General features: G+C 55.5%; 1 protein-coding gene across 1 annotated transcript; it reads right to left on the bottom strand.

The window, feature by feature from the left end:
• Positions 1–1,044: 1,044 nt before the first annotated feature.
• On the bottom strand, positions 1,045–13,021 carry BAIAP2L2 (BAR/IMD domain containing adaptor protein 2 like 2). The gene is made up of 14 exons (XM_040594702.1): positions 12,815–13,021; positions 11,772–11,847; positions 11,380–11,466; positions 10,200–10,261; positions 9,522–9,593; positions 8,792–8,908; positions 8,239–8,385; positions 7,610–7,762; positions 6,999–7,137; positions 5,980–6,205; positions 4,945–5,016; positions 4,421–4,601; positions 2,527–2,567; positions 1,045–1,715 (listed from the first exon to the last, which is right to left on the bottom strand). The coding sequence occupies exons 1-14, from the start codon at positions 12,851–12,853 to the stop codon at positions 1,640–1,642; spliced, it is 1,488 nt and encodes a 495-aa protein (XP_040450636.1). The 5' UTR covers positions 12,854–13,021; the 3' UTR covers positions 1,045–1,639.
• Positions 13,022–14,055: the final 1,034 nt, after the last annotated feature.

Consider the following 14,055-nt stretch of genomic DNA (forward strand, 5'->3'; position numbering starts at 1 on the left):
GCAGTGCAGGATGAGGGCATGGGCCCATGCTTCGGTAAGGGACAAAATAGGGGAAAGGGCTGCTTTCAAAGCCCCACACTGCTTCCTCAGCCACCAGCCAGAAGGATGGAGAAGCACTGCCATGGTTTTGCAGGGCATGTGCCCAGCAGAGAAGAAAGGCAAGGTGGGCCACCCAAGGAATCGACAGCAACCATGGATTGAAGTGCTGGATCCAGCCCACCCCTGGCAGATCACTAACCTCACCCACCCCCCACCCTCAAAAAAAGAAACAACCCACCAGAAACAACCCCGCTAAGTGGCTGCCACCCAGAAGGGGTCTGGGAGGCACTGGAGACGAGCCAGTCTCTGGCCACGCATGGGGGAACCTATTTTACTTCCAGGGACAGGGCTGGGGCTCACCCCAGGTGGAGTTTTGGGGAGGGAAAGGCTCGGGCTGTAAACCCCCAAAGCCCCGCAGCCTCCTGGCAGCACGGGGGCCTATGGGGGCTTTACAGTGCTTGCAGCCAGGGCTTAATTTCTATTAATAAGGCTAATCAGCTAAAGCCCTGGCCATTGCTTGCACTCCCTCCCTCACCCACGCTGCCTCTCCAGCGAGGCCTCCCCCAGCAAACACAGGTCACCCCAGTGGTGTGGCCAGGCTGGTGGGGCCCCCACACATCCAGGGGACGTTTTTCCCCCCACACCAAGCAGCCTCGGGGTGCCCTGGGGTGCACGGCCCGGCAGCAAGTGAGGAGAAGATGGCCACCAGGCCTGCCCATGCATGGCAGCCAGGAAGCGAGGGCTTGCTGCCTCCAACAGCAGGAGAGCCAGGGGGTCCGGGGGGACCCACAGTCCACAGTGGGTTGTACAACCCTCCTGGTACCCTGCATGTCCACCGTGGCCTCCTGGGCTGGCCCCTGCCCTGTCCGGAGCCATGGCACTGCATGGCACTGACCATGAGCAGCCAGCGCAGCCCCAGTGCTGGCGGGGACCCCCCAACCTCCTCCCACTGTGTCCTCTGACTGAGGCAATGTCCCAGCCACTGGGATGGGTACAGAAGTGGCGTTCTCCATTTTATTAAAAAAACAAACAAACCACAAATCTTTTCCACAGGGCAACAGGGGAAAGAGCAGGGCAGTGACAGCACTGTCACCTGCCCCTGCCTTGCCCCAGGCTGCCCGGTAAAGGAAGGGGCAGATGGGACTACAGACAGACATGGCTGCCAAAGGGACTGTTTGGCGAGAAGTCCTTCTCTGCTCACAGCCAGGCTAGCAAAGCTTCACCTTTGCCATCCTGCTAGTTCTGCCCCATGTGCTCCATGATCTCACCCATCTGTCCCTCCACCTCCCACACCAGCAGCATCCCCTCTCCCGGCCACCAGCACCAGTGACACCAGACATCTCCCATGCAAGTACGGTAACATCACACGGGGAGGGGGGACAGGGGGTGATCCATAAAGAGCAGCAGGGATCTGCTGCTGGCTTAAGTATGCCAGACAGCCAGGTGAGATGGGTCCCAATGTCCTGGAGGTAAGGCAGTGGAAAAGAGAGGTCACTTCATGAGTGGTAGCACTAGGTTGCTGCCCAGCTGGGCGTCACAGCATGTCACTTTTATGCCTCCCCCTTCTCTGCTGAAATTCTCCACCGTCTGCAGCCCCACTTCATCGGATGATGGGTGCTGAGCGGTCATTGGTGACTGTGGGACGCAGCTTGACTGTGGCAAAGGGGTTGGTACCTCTGGAAGCAGAAAGGAAACAGGCAACCATCAGGAAAATCTGCAAAGACCATGCAGGGGTCCCACTGACCAAGCAAAGGCTACTTAGTCCTGCTCGCCAGCCCAGGAGGAGAGTGTGGCAAAGCTGGCTGCTAGGTGTGTTCTCTCCCTCCTTAACACACCCTGCTGCAGGTTCCCATGTGGTTCCCCTGGTACTCTCCTCAGGGCTTCTCACCCTCCCTCTCTCATAGGATGAAGAAGGGACAGTAGCATAAGGCTGTCCCTTGCAGTAGCACTCTACACTTGTGGCCCCCGACCCTCCAAGCAAGGGGTGAGGGAGCAGAAAGAGGCCACAGCACCAGGCCAGAAACATGGAGACACCAACCCGGTTGCAGGGGGAAGGAAAGCAGGGATTTATGGCAAGTCTTATCTCCACAGACCTGGCTCATCAAAGCTAAAAGCCATGTCCCTTACGCCTCAGCCCTTTCCAAGCAGGTAGAGCTGCCCAAATCGTGTAGCTCCCTGCTCAGGCCGTGAGCTTCTATTGTGGCTCTTCTGGAATGGATGGGAAGGAGCATGCAGGTCTGGCCGTACGCTTGGTGTGCTCAAGTCCTACACCTTCTACCTGAGGTAGAAGAGCACCTTCCCAGTCAGCAGAGGCCAGAATGGCCCGGCTCTGCCTCCTGTCCTGGGAGGTGGGTTGTGCATTGCTTTCCTCCAGACACTTCCCTGTTCCTCCCACATTTGATAATCCAAAAGATTAAATAATAATAGCATTGGAATAATGCCTCCCCTGTCTGATGATTCCAGAGCAGAGCTCCACACCTCACTCACCGTGGGAAGAGTTCAGGGGGCCGGTCAAATACTCCTGATTTCTGCAGTTAAAAGAAAAGCAGCAGTGAGCGATCTGGGGTGGGGAACGGAGAGACAGAAGTGGGGCAGGAGACACCGCACACATGGAGGAAGATTTCACAAAACACTGAAGTGATTTAGGAGCCCGAGTCCTATTAACAGGGCTCTGATTACTTATTCATTCAAGCTTTGCAGAAGGCCACAGATTTACCACTACAGATAACACCCTGATTTCTGTGGTGGGGGGTTGTCCCTACATCACAGGTTTCCTGTTCCCCCAGGACACATCCCTTTGTCTTGGGGAAGAAAGGAGATGGCTCAGATCCCCAAAGTGTCATGTCTGAAGAGCACAGCAAACAGTGACAGTCTGAGCTACATTTCACCCTGCCAGCACAGCCAGAGATGCCCCCTTCATGTTGCCCACACATCCTGGGGCAAAGAGTCCATCTCATCAGTGCCCTCACATGTTTCCTGCATCCACAGGGAACTCAGGAGCTGCAGCTACCTACCCCACACCACACACTGCTTAAACGTGGACCAACCCGATGGAGAAAGATGGTCCTAGGCCCTGTGGCCCTTATTCTTGGCCAGTAGCTAGTGAACAGATCAATCAGTGACATCTGGCCTGCTAAAGAACACCAGTTTCTGTAGCTGGTGTCAGACAAGAAAGCCACATGTGGCTATCTGTGTTCCAGCTGGGAATCAAACACACATCCATTTGCTCCTGGCTCAACTGGAGGATGTCTTGGGCATAAGTTTAGAGCAAGGCTAAGTTTTTCAAAACTTCTAATGAGGGGTCAATTGCTCTGCCATGGTACTCCAAATGCTCTCCGCGTTTCACTGCTCAATCCCAGGTCTATCTCTATGCCCTAGCCCTGGGACCGGATGGAAACCAGTGACCCAGAGCAGGGGACAGGCTGCAGAGCCTGTTCCCCTGTGTGTCGTGCGGCCTGAGGTTCCCTGAAACCACAAAGGAGGACATGAAAGGCAAAAAAAGAGTCATTAAATGTTGCATTTTTCAGTCCTTTGAGCCATCCAGTTGCTCGCAACCTTGCGCTGGCTTGCAAGCAGTGACCAGAAATGAAGTTTCTCAGCCTCCTCTGAGACTGAGCAACATGCCACAGGCAGCACCATTCTTCCCTCTCCCCGGTCCTTGTCTTTAACTACCCTCAACTTCATCCTCACCGGTCAATTCCCCCCAGCTGGGAGCAGTGACTAAGCGGAGGCTTTCCTTAGCACACCATCCATAATCCACGGGCCGGACACAACTTGTTCTAAGGCTTTCCAAAAGGGCTGTGCCCCCAGCCTTTACCCCTAGCTTTTCCCCTACCCCAGCTGGGACTTTACGCCAGCCCTTGCTTGAATTTAGAAGAGGACTCCTACGAAACTCCTCTCCATTCTCTGAAGGGAGAAGAAGGATGGCATCTCTGTTAGCTGGTCACCCAGCCCAGCCTGATCACTCCATGGTCCTACTATTAGCAGAAAGAGGTGCTGCCCTGGAGCCACCAGAAATCAGGCTGGGAGGTCATGGAGAATAGGACTGAACTGAAGGGTCCCTGGTGAGCAAAAAAAAGAGAGAAATAAGAAGGGCAGGGGCAGAGAAGCAGCTCCTTGTGGGAGCGAAGCCAGGCACGGAGGATCTGCACACACAAGGCTGACCAGCAGGGGCCACCAGGACATGGTGCATGCAAACAGACTCGGTGAGAAAGGCCAGTGCTAGCAAGACACCTTAGCTCGGGGAGGGAAGCCACACACCAAAATCTGGAAGGTGTTTTTCTTTCTCAAGAGGCCAACGCAGAAAAGGTGTGCCTTGGAAGACGAAAGTCAGACGTGGCCCACTCCACACACACGCACTGGTCACTCCTCCTGCACTCACCTTGGAGCCAGGACTGACTGGCGTGGCTACCCCAGTCTGGTGACTGCTGGCACCCACTGAGAGGGGAGGTGGGTTTGGCAAACTGGGCTGGGCCGCAGCAGGCCAGTAATTGCTGGAGGAAGGAGTGCTGGGACGGTCCAGGATGTCATCCATACTGTGACTGCTTCGCAGTGGGAAGGACCTGAGCAAGAGCAGAAGACGGCGGGGTGAGAATCAAAGAGCAAGGAACAGGGAGCAGCAGAGGTGCTAGCTGCAACATGTATCTGTGGGGTGTCTCTGGAGAAAATACACATGGCTTGGACTGGTCCGGTCACAAGTGCCTTTGAGAAGACACTGCACGTGTCAGGGGAGCCTTCTAGGGTAAGCCTGTGATATCTCAGGGCACAGTGAGGCTCTCAGCAGATGTTCCAGCATGGGAGCACTGCAGCTTTCCATGGGGCACATCCCAAACAAGTACCCCACTGGTGTTAGTGACCTACCAGGAGCCACTCCAGCTCCTGCCTGGCCAGTTACTCTCCTGTTACCTGGTGGTTGGCTCCTCCATCTCTCTTGCATCCTCCAGAGGCTTGACATAAGCTTCAGGGAACCAGCCGCATCTAGGGCACAGACACAAATGAGACCAGGCAATCGCAGTCTGTGGTTCTTCGGATCCAGCTGTCCAGCACTCCTATCTACACCCACCCCACACATCCACCAAGCTGCTGCACTGGGTGTGACTGGGTTCCTGCACATCTTTCACCTCTGGGTGGGGCACGGGGTTACTGCGAGACTGTCCTTGGAGAGAGACAGTCCTTGGAGCAGGACTCGCTCTTCTCAGAGGCCATGCAAAATCCACGCTCCCAGTAGCAATGCTGGTGCAACCCAGGAAGAGATGCTCTGACTGAGCACGATCACAAGGAAGCCAAGGCCAGAACACAAGGAAGCTGTGGAAATCCTTTCTCCTCAGGGTAAAACAGTTCCACCCCAGAAACCCCTGCAAAGAAAGGCACTGCTCTTGCTCATCTCACATCTGAGCGTGAGCTTCCCTGCAGAGCACGGTGCAGGGGTCCCGTGTGGAACAGGGCAGGCTTTGCACACAGGTTTTGACCGGTGGTGCCACGGAGAGTAATTCAGTAAGTGCTGGGTGCAGCAGTTTCCATGCCATGTCTGTGCTGGAGGCTGTGACAGCAGTTGTGGTGTGAGCTGAGAAATGCCAGGCCTCTCAGGTAACTCCAGCAGTTCGTGGCCCTGAGCTGGATCTCATGACAGAAGTCACTCAGTCATGCAAGCCAGGAGGGGGTCGCTGCATCCCTGGATCTTCTACCCAAAGCCCCCAGTGCTTTCTTAGGCAGCTCATCCGCACTAGCCCAGCCCCACCGCATCACCCTGGCTTGGAGAGCCCCCATGCTAGGCACAACCCCCAACTGAGGATACGGTGATGTCCCACCCAGATGGTGGGTGAGGCACAGTGCCCAGACCACACCAGGAGGGGAGCAGGGAGAGAATTTCAGGGTTAAGCCTCCCAGCCTCAGACCCAACAAGCCTGCATCAGGACAATTTACAGCACCAAAGTCACGTACGTGGATGAGCCCTCCAGCTTGCCGTACAGCCAGCCGTTCTGCGCATCTGGCATCAGCACCGTGATGACATCCCCGGGGTCAAACCGTAGCAGGGTCCGGTTGACACCAGTCGTGTGGGGCACGATAGCTTGCACTCTCGCTGTGCTGCTCCTCCTCCTGCCTTCGCTGCCGCTGCTGGCCTCACCAAAGGAACCTGAACGGGAGGTACGGCCAGTAGGGAGCAAACCTGCAGGGACAAAGGGGTCTGGCTGGAGTCTGGCATCCTCCTGCAAGACCCACACTGCCTTGAAGGGACCAGTGCTTCCCCAGTCAAATAATCACTCTAGAGGAGGAGTAGGCAGCCTTCCTCTGCAAGGAGACAGCAAGGCATAGCATGGGCAAAGCATGGGAAAACATTCATCTTGCAGGAGAAAATCAACTCAAGCCAAAACGACTTGCTTTGCACTATTCTTCTTTGGCCAAAGGTCTAGAGGATAGACATTGCATGCCCTGGCTCATGGCCCCCTTCCCAGCACTGAAGCTGGAAAGACCTAAAGCAACTATTTGGGTAATTTTTTCTCCCTCCCTGACCCCCCCCCCCCCCCCCTTTTATTTTTAAACACTTCAAGCTGAAATTTTTAAGGCTAGACATCAGGTTAAGTGGCTGGGTATCTTTATTTAAATCCGGTAGCATGAGGGCGGGTGCTTTACCAAAATGGGAACTCCAGTAAGCACCAGCCCTCATGGTTTAAGGAGCCTTGAAAATTGAACATCTGGGGGTTCCCCACCTCACACAGCCAGACAAGAAGCCTGGCCTTGTCCTGGATGGACCCTGCTTTGAAGCCTGAGTTCACCCCTCTGCTTCATTCAGCCTTGCCCCCCACAGCTCCCATACACACTGTCCTCTCACCATGCCCTGGAATATGGCTGAGGACCAGTGGTCTGATAGAGTGGTGGCCCCTCCTGAAACCCAACCCTGTTCCCAGAGAGGTCCAACCCCTCTATGTCCCCACAGCATTGCTCCCAGACCCATGTCATACTAGCTGATGGTGTCCTCCGCAGTGGCCGCCTGGGGGGCTCTGGTTGAGGAGACAGTCTCATTTCTGGAGGCTCTGCAGAGAAGACGCTGGATCTACTCCCAGTTATGGGAGAAGAAAAGTCCTCAAGGGGTCTCTGAGGCTGTTGGAAGGAAAGGAGGCTGAACAGATATCCACAGGGGTTGTGTTAATCAGGAGATGCTCTGAGAGATACTCAGTCCTTCTCAGAAAGGCAAACCCAGCACATTCCCCTGTTGCAGGCCATACACATACTTCCCTTCATCTTGGCCAGGAAAAGCCACAGAAGCTGGACAAGGTAGCCAGTACCACCAAGGTTGGCCAAGGACTGGCCGTGCCCTGCAGCCTGAAAGGCGGAGCTGCAGCCTCACCACCACAGAATCATAGAATAGCTTGGGTTGGAAGGGACCTTTAAGGGCCATCTAATCTACCCCCCCCTGCAATGAGCAGGAGGACACCTTCTACTACATCAGGTTGCTCAGAGCCCTGTCCAACCTGACCTTGAATGTTTCCAGGGATGGGGCATCTACCACCTCTCTGGGCAACCTGCTCCAGTGTTTCACCAAACAAGGTGAAGGCTGTCCATGGGTCCTCACCATCTCGAGGTGGGTGGGGGTGAGCCGGCCTGATGGATACCCCTGACTGTGGGAGGCTGCGAGAAGACCCTGTGAGTGGCTATTCGAGGGGTTGCGGCTGGCCTCCAGCTGCTCCTTCCACTGTGGTGCCTTAGTCTGGATCATGCCCCGAGCCTGGGGAGAGAGAAGGAGTGACAGACAAAGCAGGAACAGCTACAGAGGGAACCAAGGGCTGCCATGTGCATCAGGTTGGGGACCAGCTGCTCCCACAATTAGGTTTGTGGGAATGACCAAACAGAGCCCCACAGGAGCGAATTTCTAGGATGGCACCCTCCAGCAGAGACCCTGTGGTTTCAAAGACCCTGCTATACACGCCTACATCACCTTTACCTCTCCCATCACGCACACACCCAACTAACCCCCATGTCAGCACCATCCTCAGCCCCAGCCATGCTCTCCTAGCTTAGTACAGCCAGCCTGTACTTAGTACGACCAGCAAGAAATGAAATAGATTTTCCTGCCCAGTCCATGCACAGACGTTGCCTTCACCCAAGGGGCATCTTGGCCCTGGCTCCATCCTCCTGCACGCTTCTCCTCCAGCCATGCTGCCTGCTCCCCCAGCTCTGCCCCCCAGCACGCCAGGGCCATACCCTGCTGTAAAACTGGAGGAGAGTATTGTAGAGCATCTGATGCTTTTCAGCCAGGAAGCGGTAGCGACGTTTCTCCTCCAGCTCAGCCTCCCTCTGGCTCTCAGAGACAAACACCTGCATCTCTGAGCACAGTCGCATCACATTCTCCTGAAACACAAAGGAAAGAGTGAGGAAGGCATCAGCATAAGTTCAGAAGAAGGGGCTCATACACGGCAGGGGGAGGGTTGAAACAAGTCGTCACGTCTACGAGCTTCCCAGTCCGCTTGCAGTGCTGGAGCAGCACAGAGGAGCTAAAGCGGAATGCCAGGGATTAAACCTTGCACACTGAGGCTTGCTGCATGAGGAAAGGTCTTGGCAGGAGTGAGCATCACAGGCCTGCAGCACCCTGAGGAAAAGGAGTTTCCTCCTTTCCAGATAAGCCTGCTGTCTCTTGAACGTCAGTGTCAATCCCTTGGCTTTTAAGGAAGGACGAGGTTGCTGAGAAATCAAGCCTTGGCTCCAGAGAAATCATCCAGTTCTTTTTCCAGCTCCCCTTCCCACAATCACTGCTCACCTTCATCTCCCGGACGTTTTTATCACGGGCCCTCTCCATTCTCCACAGCTCTGCCATGCACTTATCCAGGTTGGTGGCTCTGCGCTGGTACTCCAGCTCATACTGCTTCTGGCTCTCCTGCCAGGGAGAAACCAGGCTTGATAAGGAACCAGAGACACACCGTGATACAGCAAGGGTCCTGCTCTGATGAGTGACTGAACATCTGAGTACCCCTGAAATCAGACTTCACCTGGACCTCTTATAAAGTCTTTCTTTACCTTGCTCTTCATTTCAAAGGGCCCCATAGTGCTGATGAACCTCAAGATCTCAGGAGCAAGAACTGGCACCCAGCTCCCCCAGCATTGGGAGCCCAGGCCTCTGTCTCCCTCTGTGACACTACCCACCAGCATGGCCAGCTGGGCCACAGCAGCACAGGACCCACACCCATGCAGAAGCTGTGGTTTGGAGAAGCTGGGAATTCTGCTTTTGGGATGCCTAGCCTCTTAGCCCAGTTGAAGCATTTGGCAAGTCCCACTGCACAAAAAACAGTTGCCTTCCCTCTTTAGCTCTCCATCGTCAGCCAAACGAGGGGGTGTGTGGGTGTTGGTCCATGAAGGAGAGGAAGATAAGCCCCCCCTAACTCCTTCTGCAGAAAGTCAAGGAAACACACCAGATGCTCAAGCAAAGCCCCTGGGTGGAGGGGAGAGGGAAACAAGGAGGGCTGAGGAGGAGAAGGGAGCTCATCACTCACACTGATGAACTGCACGTCCATTTTAGTGTTCTTCTCCATGTGCTGCAGCAGGTCCACATGGAAGGTCTGAGCCTGGAAGAGGCAAAGGAGCCATCACCCTTGTCCCTTCACCATACGGGGTGTTACATGCACTGTGGTGAGGAGTGGCTCATAAAACCTGCAGAGCTGGTAACTCTTGCCACCTGGACCCCATACAGAAGCCAGAAATGGACACATCAGGGCTACCGTGGAGCAGCCCTGCAGCTTGGGGATTGGCACTCAGCAGCCACCTGACCATTATCCCTCAAGCTCTGGCATGGGCACAAACAGCAGTATCTGGAAGGGTTATCAGCCCCTCCACTCCTGTCCCACCACTGCCACCCAGGAAAAGAGAGGATGGCCTTGCCATGTGTTCCGAGCCAGGCATTGCTCAGTCTACTGCACACTTCCCACTGCACTTGTGAAGAGGTGGTAACAGTCCACCAGCGACACCAAACATTGAACACCAGCCAGGCTGCGGGCACGCCAGCTCTGTAACACACCTCTGTCACATGCAGCAGGGATAGCAAGGAAGCAGGCACCTGCCAGCAGGCATGTGAGAGGGCAGGAGACAGGGCAAGCTGGGCAAACGCTGGCAAGCTGTGGTTAAGGAAGCCCCTTTATTCCCCGCCTGCACCAGCGCTCAGGAAAACCACTCACCACAACTTCCAGATCAGAGCTCAGGAGTCTCTGTGTGTCAGACATCTGCATCAGGATTTCACCTTCAGGGAAAGAGACAGGAGATGGTGGAAAAATCCTGTGGCCGTTTCCTTGTGTGCCCAAGGAGGCAGACCACAGTGTGCAGCTCAAGCTGATGATATACAGGTGTGAAAGTCCAACAGATATCGCAGAGCGCTGCTCTCTGCACCCTGAGAGAGGCTAGCAGCCTTCCTCCCCAGGGCTCAGCTCCACCACCACTCCTCAGGCACTGCCAATGCAGGGTTGCTCCAGCCCAGGAAGCTGCCAGACCAGTGCTCTGCTCCAGCCCCAGGTGCCCACCAGCAGCCTCGGCTCTGCCATGGGCTCTGGGTGCTGGGTCTCTGCTCCGCCACAGCCCCTGCAGGCCCCATTTGTAACTCCAGTGCCACCCCAGCTGCAGTGCGTGGCTCTGGCTGTCCTACAGGAAGGCAGCTACAGCACCTGCTGCCGATGCTGTGCATGGTCCCGCTTCGCCAGGGTTGGTATTACAAAACCAGGAAAGGAAGAGACTGACAGCAGGGAGCAGAGGAGCTAGCTGGGTGGTGCAGATGATGATAGGAGTCTGCAGAAGGGACACATCTGCTGGAAGCTTTTTACTAAAACGTTTAGCAGTAGAGCAGTTCCCTGAACATATTTTCAGCAGCTGTCATCAGGCTGCAGAACAATTTGCACTGCTGAGCGTAAGCCCCTCAGCTCCAAGCTGCCATTTCAGCTGGCTGCAGGCTCAGGAGGACACCATCCCATCAGCTGTCAGTCCATACATTCCAGCATTTCCCTCACACCTGCGAGGAGGAGGAAACTGGTTCCTCCAAGATGAAAACTTCAGCTCTCAGAGTAGGATGCCTCAGCAAGCATTTGTTTCCGTGAGCGGTCCATTGCTGAAGGTCCATCCCAGGAGCTGAGCTCAGTCACTGATCTCAGAGAGATACAGGGCAGAGTGCTGGGGCCTTGAGGGATATTCAAGGGTACACAATAAATTTGACTCTCACCACCTGGACAGGGCCTGGCACTGTGAGACACCATTTAGAGGAGCTGTATTCCTTCCCGCAGTACCTGGAAAGGGACCAGCTAAGGGGAAGGGTCCAAAAAAATGTAACTGTGGTTCATCACAGGAAAGAGGATGGTGAGTGGAGAGGCTTACCCAGCATGTGTGAGGTGGAGCTCTGCAGCGCTTGCTCCCCAATCTTCTCTATCGCCTTAAAATACACTTCAGCAGCTTTGGATAATGCTGTGAAGAGAGGAGAAGGGAGGTGAGGATCTGACCTGCCTTCCCACCATCACCAGCCCCAGCAAGCAGTATGCAGGACAGCCACCCCCCGGTACATCACCTGTGGGCAAGGGTACCCCATCTCTTCCCATCTGTGCCTAATAACAGCAGTGGGTCCTGGAGCAGAAGAGGGCTTAAGAGCAGCTCAGGACATGTCAGCGAGGGGATGGGTACCAGCAACCTTGTTCTGGGTGATGGCACAGTGAACGCCCAGGACAGATGCAGCAGCATGGTCTGGAGCCCTGGCTCTGCAGGACCCCACTCACCGTGGAAAGCACGCAGGTAGTTGTTCCCGAGGTACACCAGGTTCTCCAGCGCGGGGTTGAACTGCTCCAGGATACTCTGTGGCCAGGCAGAAGCACGTTAGCACCAGTCTTCCTCACGGCCCAGAGACCTCAGCAGGTCGATGCCCTCCTGCTGTGGTTCAGCTGGGTGCAACAGGGACCCAGAGAGCTCCCCCAGCCGTGACGCTGGCAGCCACGCACAAAGTCGGCTCCCTGCACCGGAGGTAGCTGGGACTCGGACCTTCAGCTGCCCCAAGTCCTCTCCAGGCAGCCAGGAGAGGAGCAATGCCAGAGGGCGAGTTAGCCCACTGCAGAGCCAAGCGGTTGCCTGAAGATGACTTTCTCCCCAGGCCCCACACCCACGCTGTAGACAAGGAAGTAACTGCAAGGGGATCTGAGCAGCCTTTTCCCTCACCCCTGAGCCAGCCAGGGTGAGGGCCACCACTTATTATTATCCAGGCACGAACACAACTTTTTCCTGGCCAGGATACGGTGCACTGCCAGCCTCAGAAGCTTAGTAAGAGAAAACACGGGCTGCTTCAGGCCAGCCACTCTGCTCTTACCTGCTGTGCTTAGCGAAGGTGTTTATTGCCCACAGCAGAGAAGACCAGAGGCTGGAATAAGCAGTTCCTCTGTCTCCCAGCCCTCACCCCCTTGGTGCAGCATCAATGCGTGTAGGGAAGCGTCTGTGAGATCAGACTGCTCTTTCCAGCAAGGGGGAAAACAACCGACTGAACTCCTCCTTCCTACCAGGAACAAAGGTGTGTCACCCTTCATTTTCCCCAAACCACCCTGGTGGCCCAACTCCTTCCCAGATCTGCCTTAAGACCCACACCACACTCCCCTCCTGCCATCTACTCTCAAACACAGCCCAGAGCCCACAGGAGCTGCTACAGTTCAGCCCAGGGACAGATCCAGCCCTCAGCTGCCCACCCAAGGGAGCCTTTGGCAGAAAACAGCTCTTCTCCTCCCCACCGCACGTCTCCTCTAGGCAGACAGGAGCAACCTTCGGTGCTGGCACTCACCTTGTAGATGGAGATGGTGGTTCTGTAGGACAAGTCCATATCTGGAGCCTTTTCCCTCTCCCGCAGAGAAACAAGGAGCGAAGGAGGAGAGCACAAGATGCTGTACTGGCCCAGAGGACTCTGCTTCTGCACAGCGGCTGGATGGAAAGAGCCCGTCACTGGTAAGGAAGGGCGGCAGGAAGACACAGACACGGTACAAAGGGAATGGAGCACTGCTGAAGTTTAATAATTCACCAGCCGAGAGGCTGGAACTTGATCTCTGGAAGTAACCAGACTCCGGGGAGAGAGGAATCCTGTGACAGCCAGCAAGGGCATGTGACTGCCTCTTTGCATTATTGATTGCCGGCTCCTCGTACCCGGCTCTCCCTGCCCCGACACCTGCAGAGCCAGCCACCTGCCAGAGCAACCACCTTACGGCTCGCTGCCTCTGTCACTGTCGCTGCTCAGCGGTGGCTTGCTCGGCCTCGCTGTGCTAGCAGAGCATCTTCAGGTCTCTCTCACAGAGGCACCTCACGAGTCAGGAGATCCGTATCAGCCTGCAATTGCAGGCAGCAAATAGCAGCAGGCAGGGGGAAACACAAGGAAAGCTCAAAATGGGATTCAGCTCTTCCCTGCCCGCTATTGTCCCAGATCAGACCTCAGCCCTCTGGCTCTTAGCCGCCCTCCCGCTCCCAGTGAGACTCCCTAAGGGCAGGCACAAGCTTGTGCCCGAGCCCTCCTGCTGTCCCTGCCTGCGCAGGGAGCCTAACACAGCATCACTCCGGGAAGTCCCTGCAGATGGTGCAGGCTTACAAAGATTGAGGGAAGGTGCAAGCCAGGGCAAAAAGCAGGAAAGAGCTCATGTTCTCTCCATCTCAAGACACAAAGTTTTGCTTTTCCACAGCAAGGTAAGCCCTCTGTTGTGTAGGAAAAGAAAGCTTTTACTCCACATTAAAAGCCCTTCAATTCCACAATCACATTTGTGAAACTGAAGATCAGAAGACAGTTTTTAGCCGTATCCATGACAGCAGCCACATTCCTGCCAGCAGCATCCCTTAGGAACCAGTGGGCACCAGGTCCAGCAGACCTGCAGCAGTTATCTTACCCAGGAACCACCTGGGGAAACCAAAATGAAAGTCCCACCTCCAGTCATTTGTATCCTGAGGGACTTGTGTGTTGCAGCTCCAAGAGGATTCTCGTATGGTAGCTGGTCCAAAGCCTCTCCACTGGCTGCAACTGCTAAGCCCAGCACGCAGTGCTGT

Source organism: Falco naumanni, chromosome 5 (genome assembly GCF_017639655.2).
Source record: "Falco naumanni isolate bFalNau1 chromosome 5, bFalNau1.pat, whole genome shotgun sequence".
NCBI lineage: Eukaryota > Metazoa > Chordata > Aves > Falconiformes > Falconidae > Falco > Falco naumanni.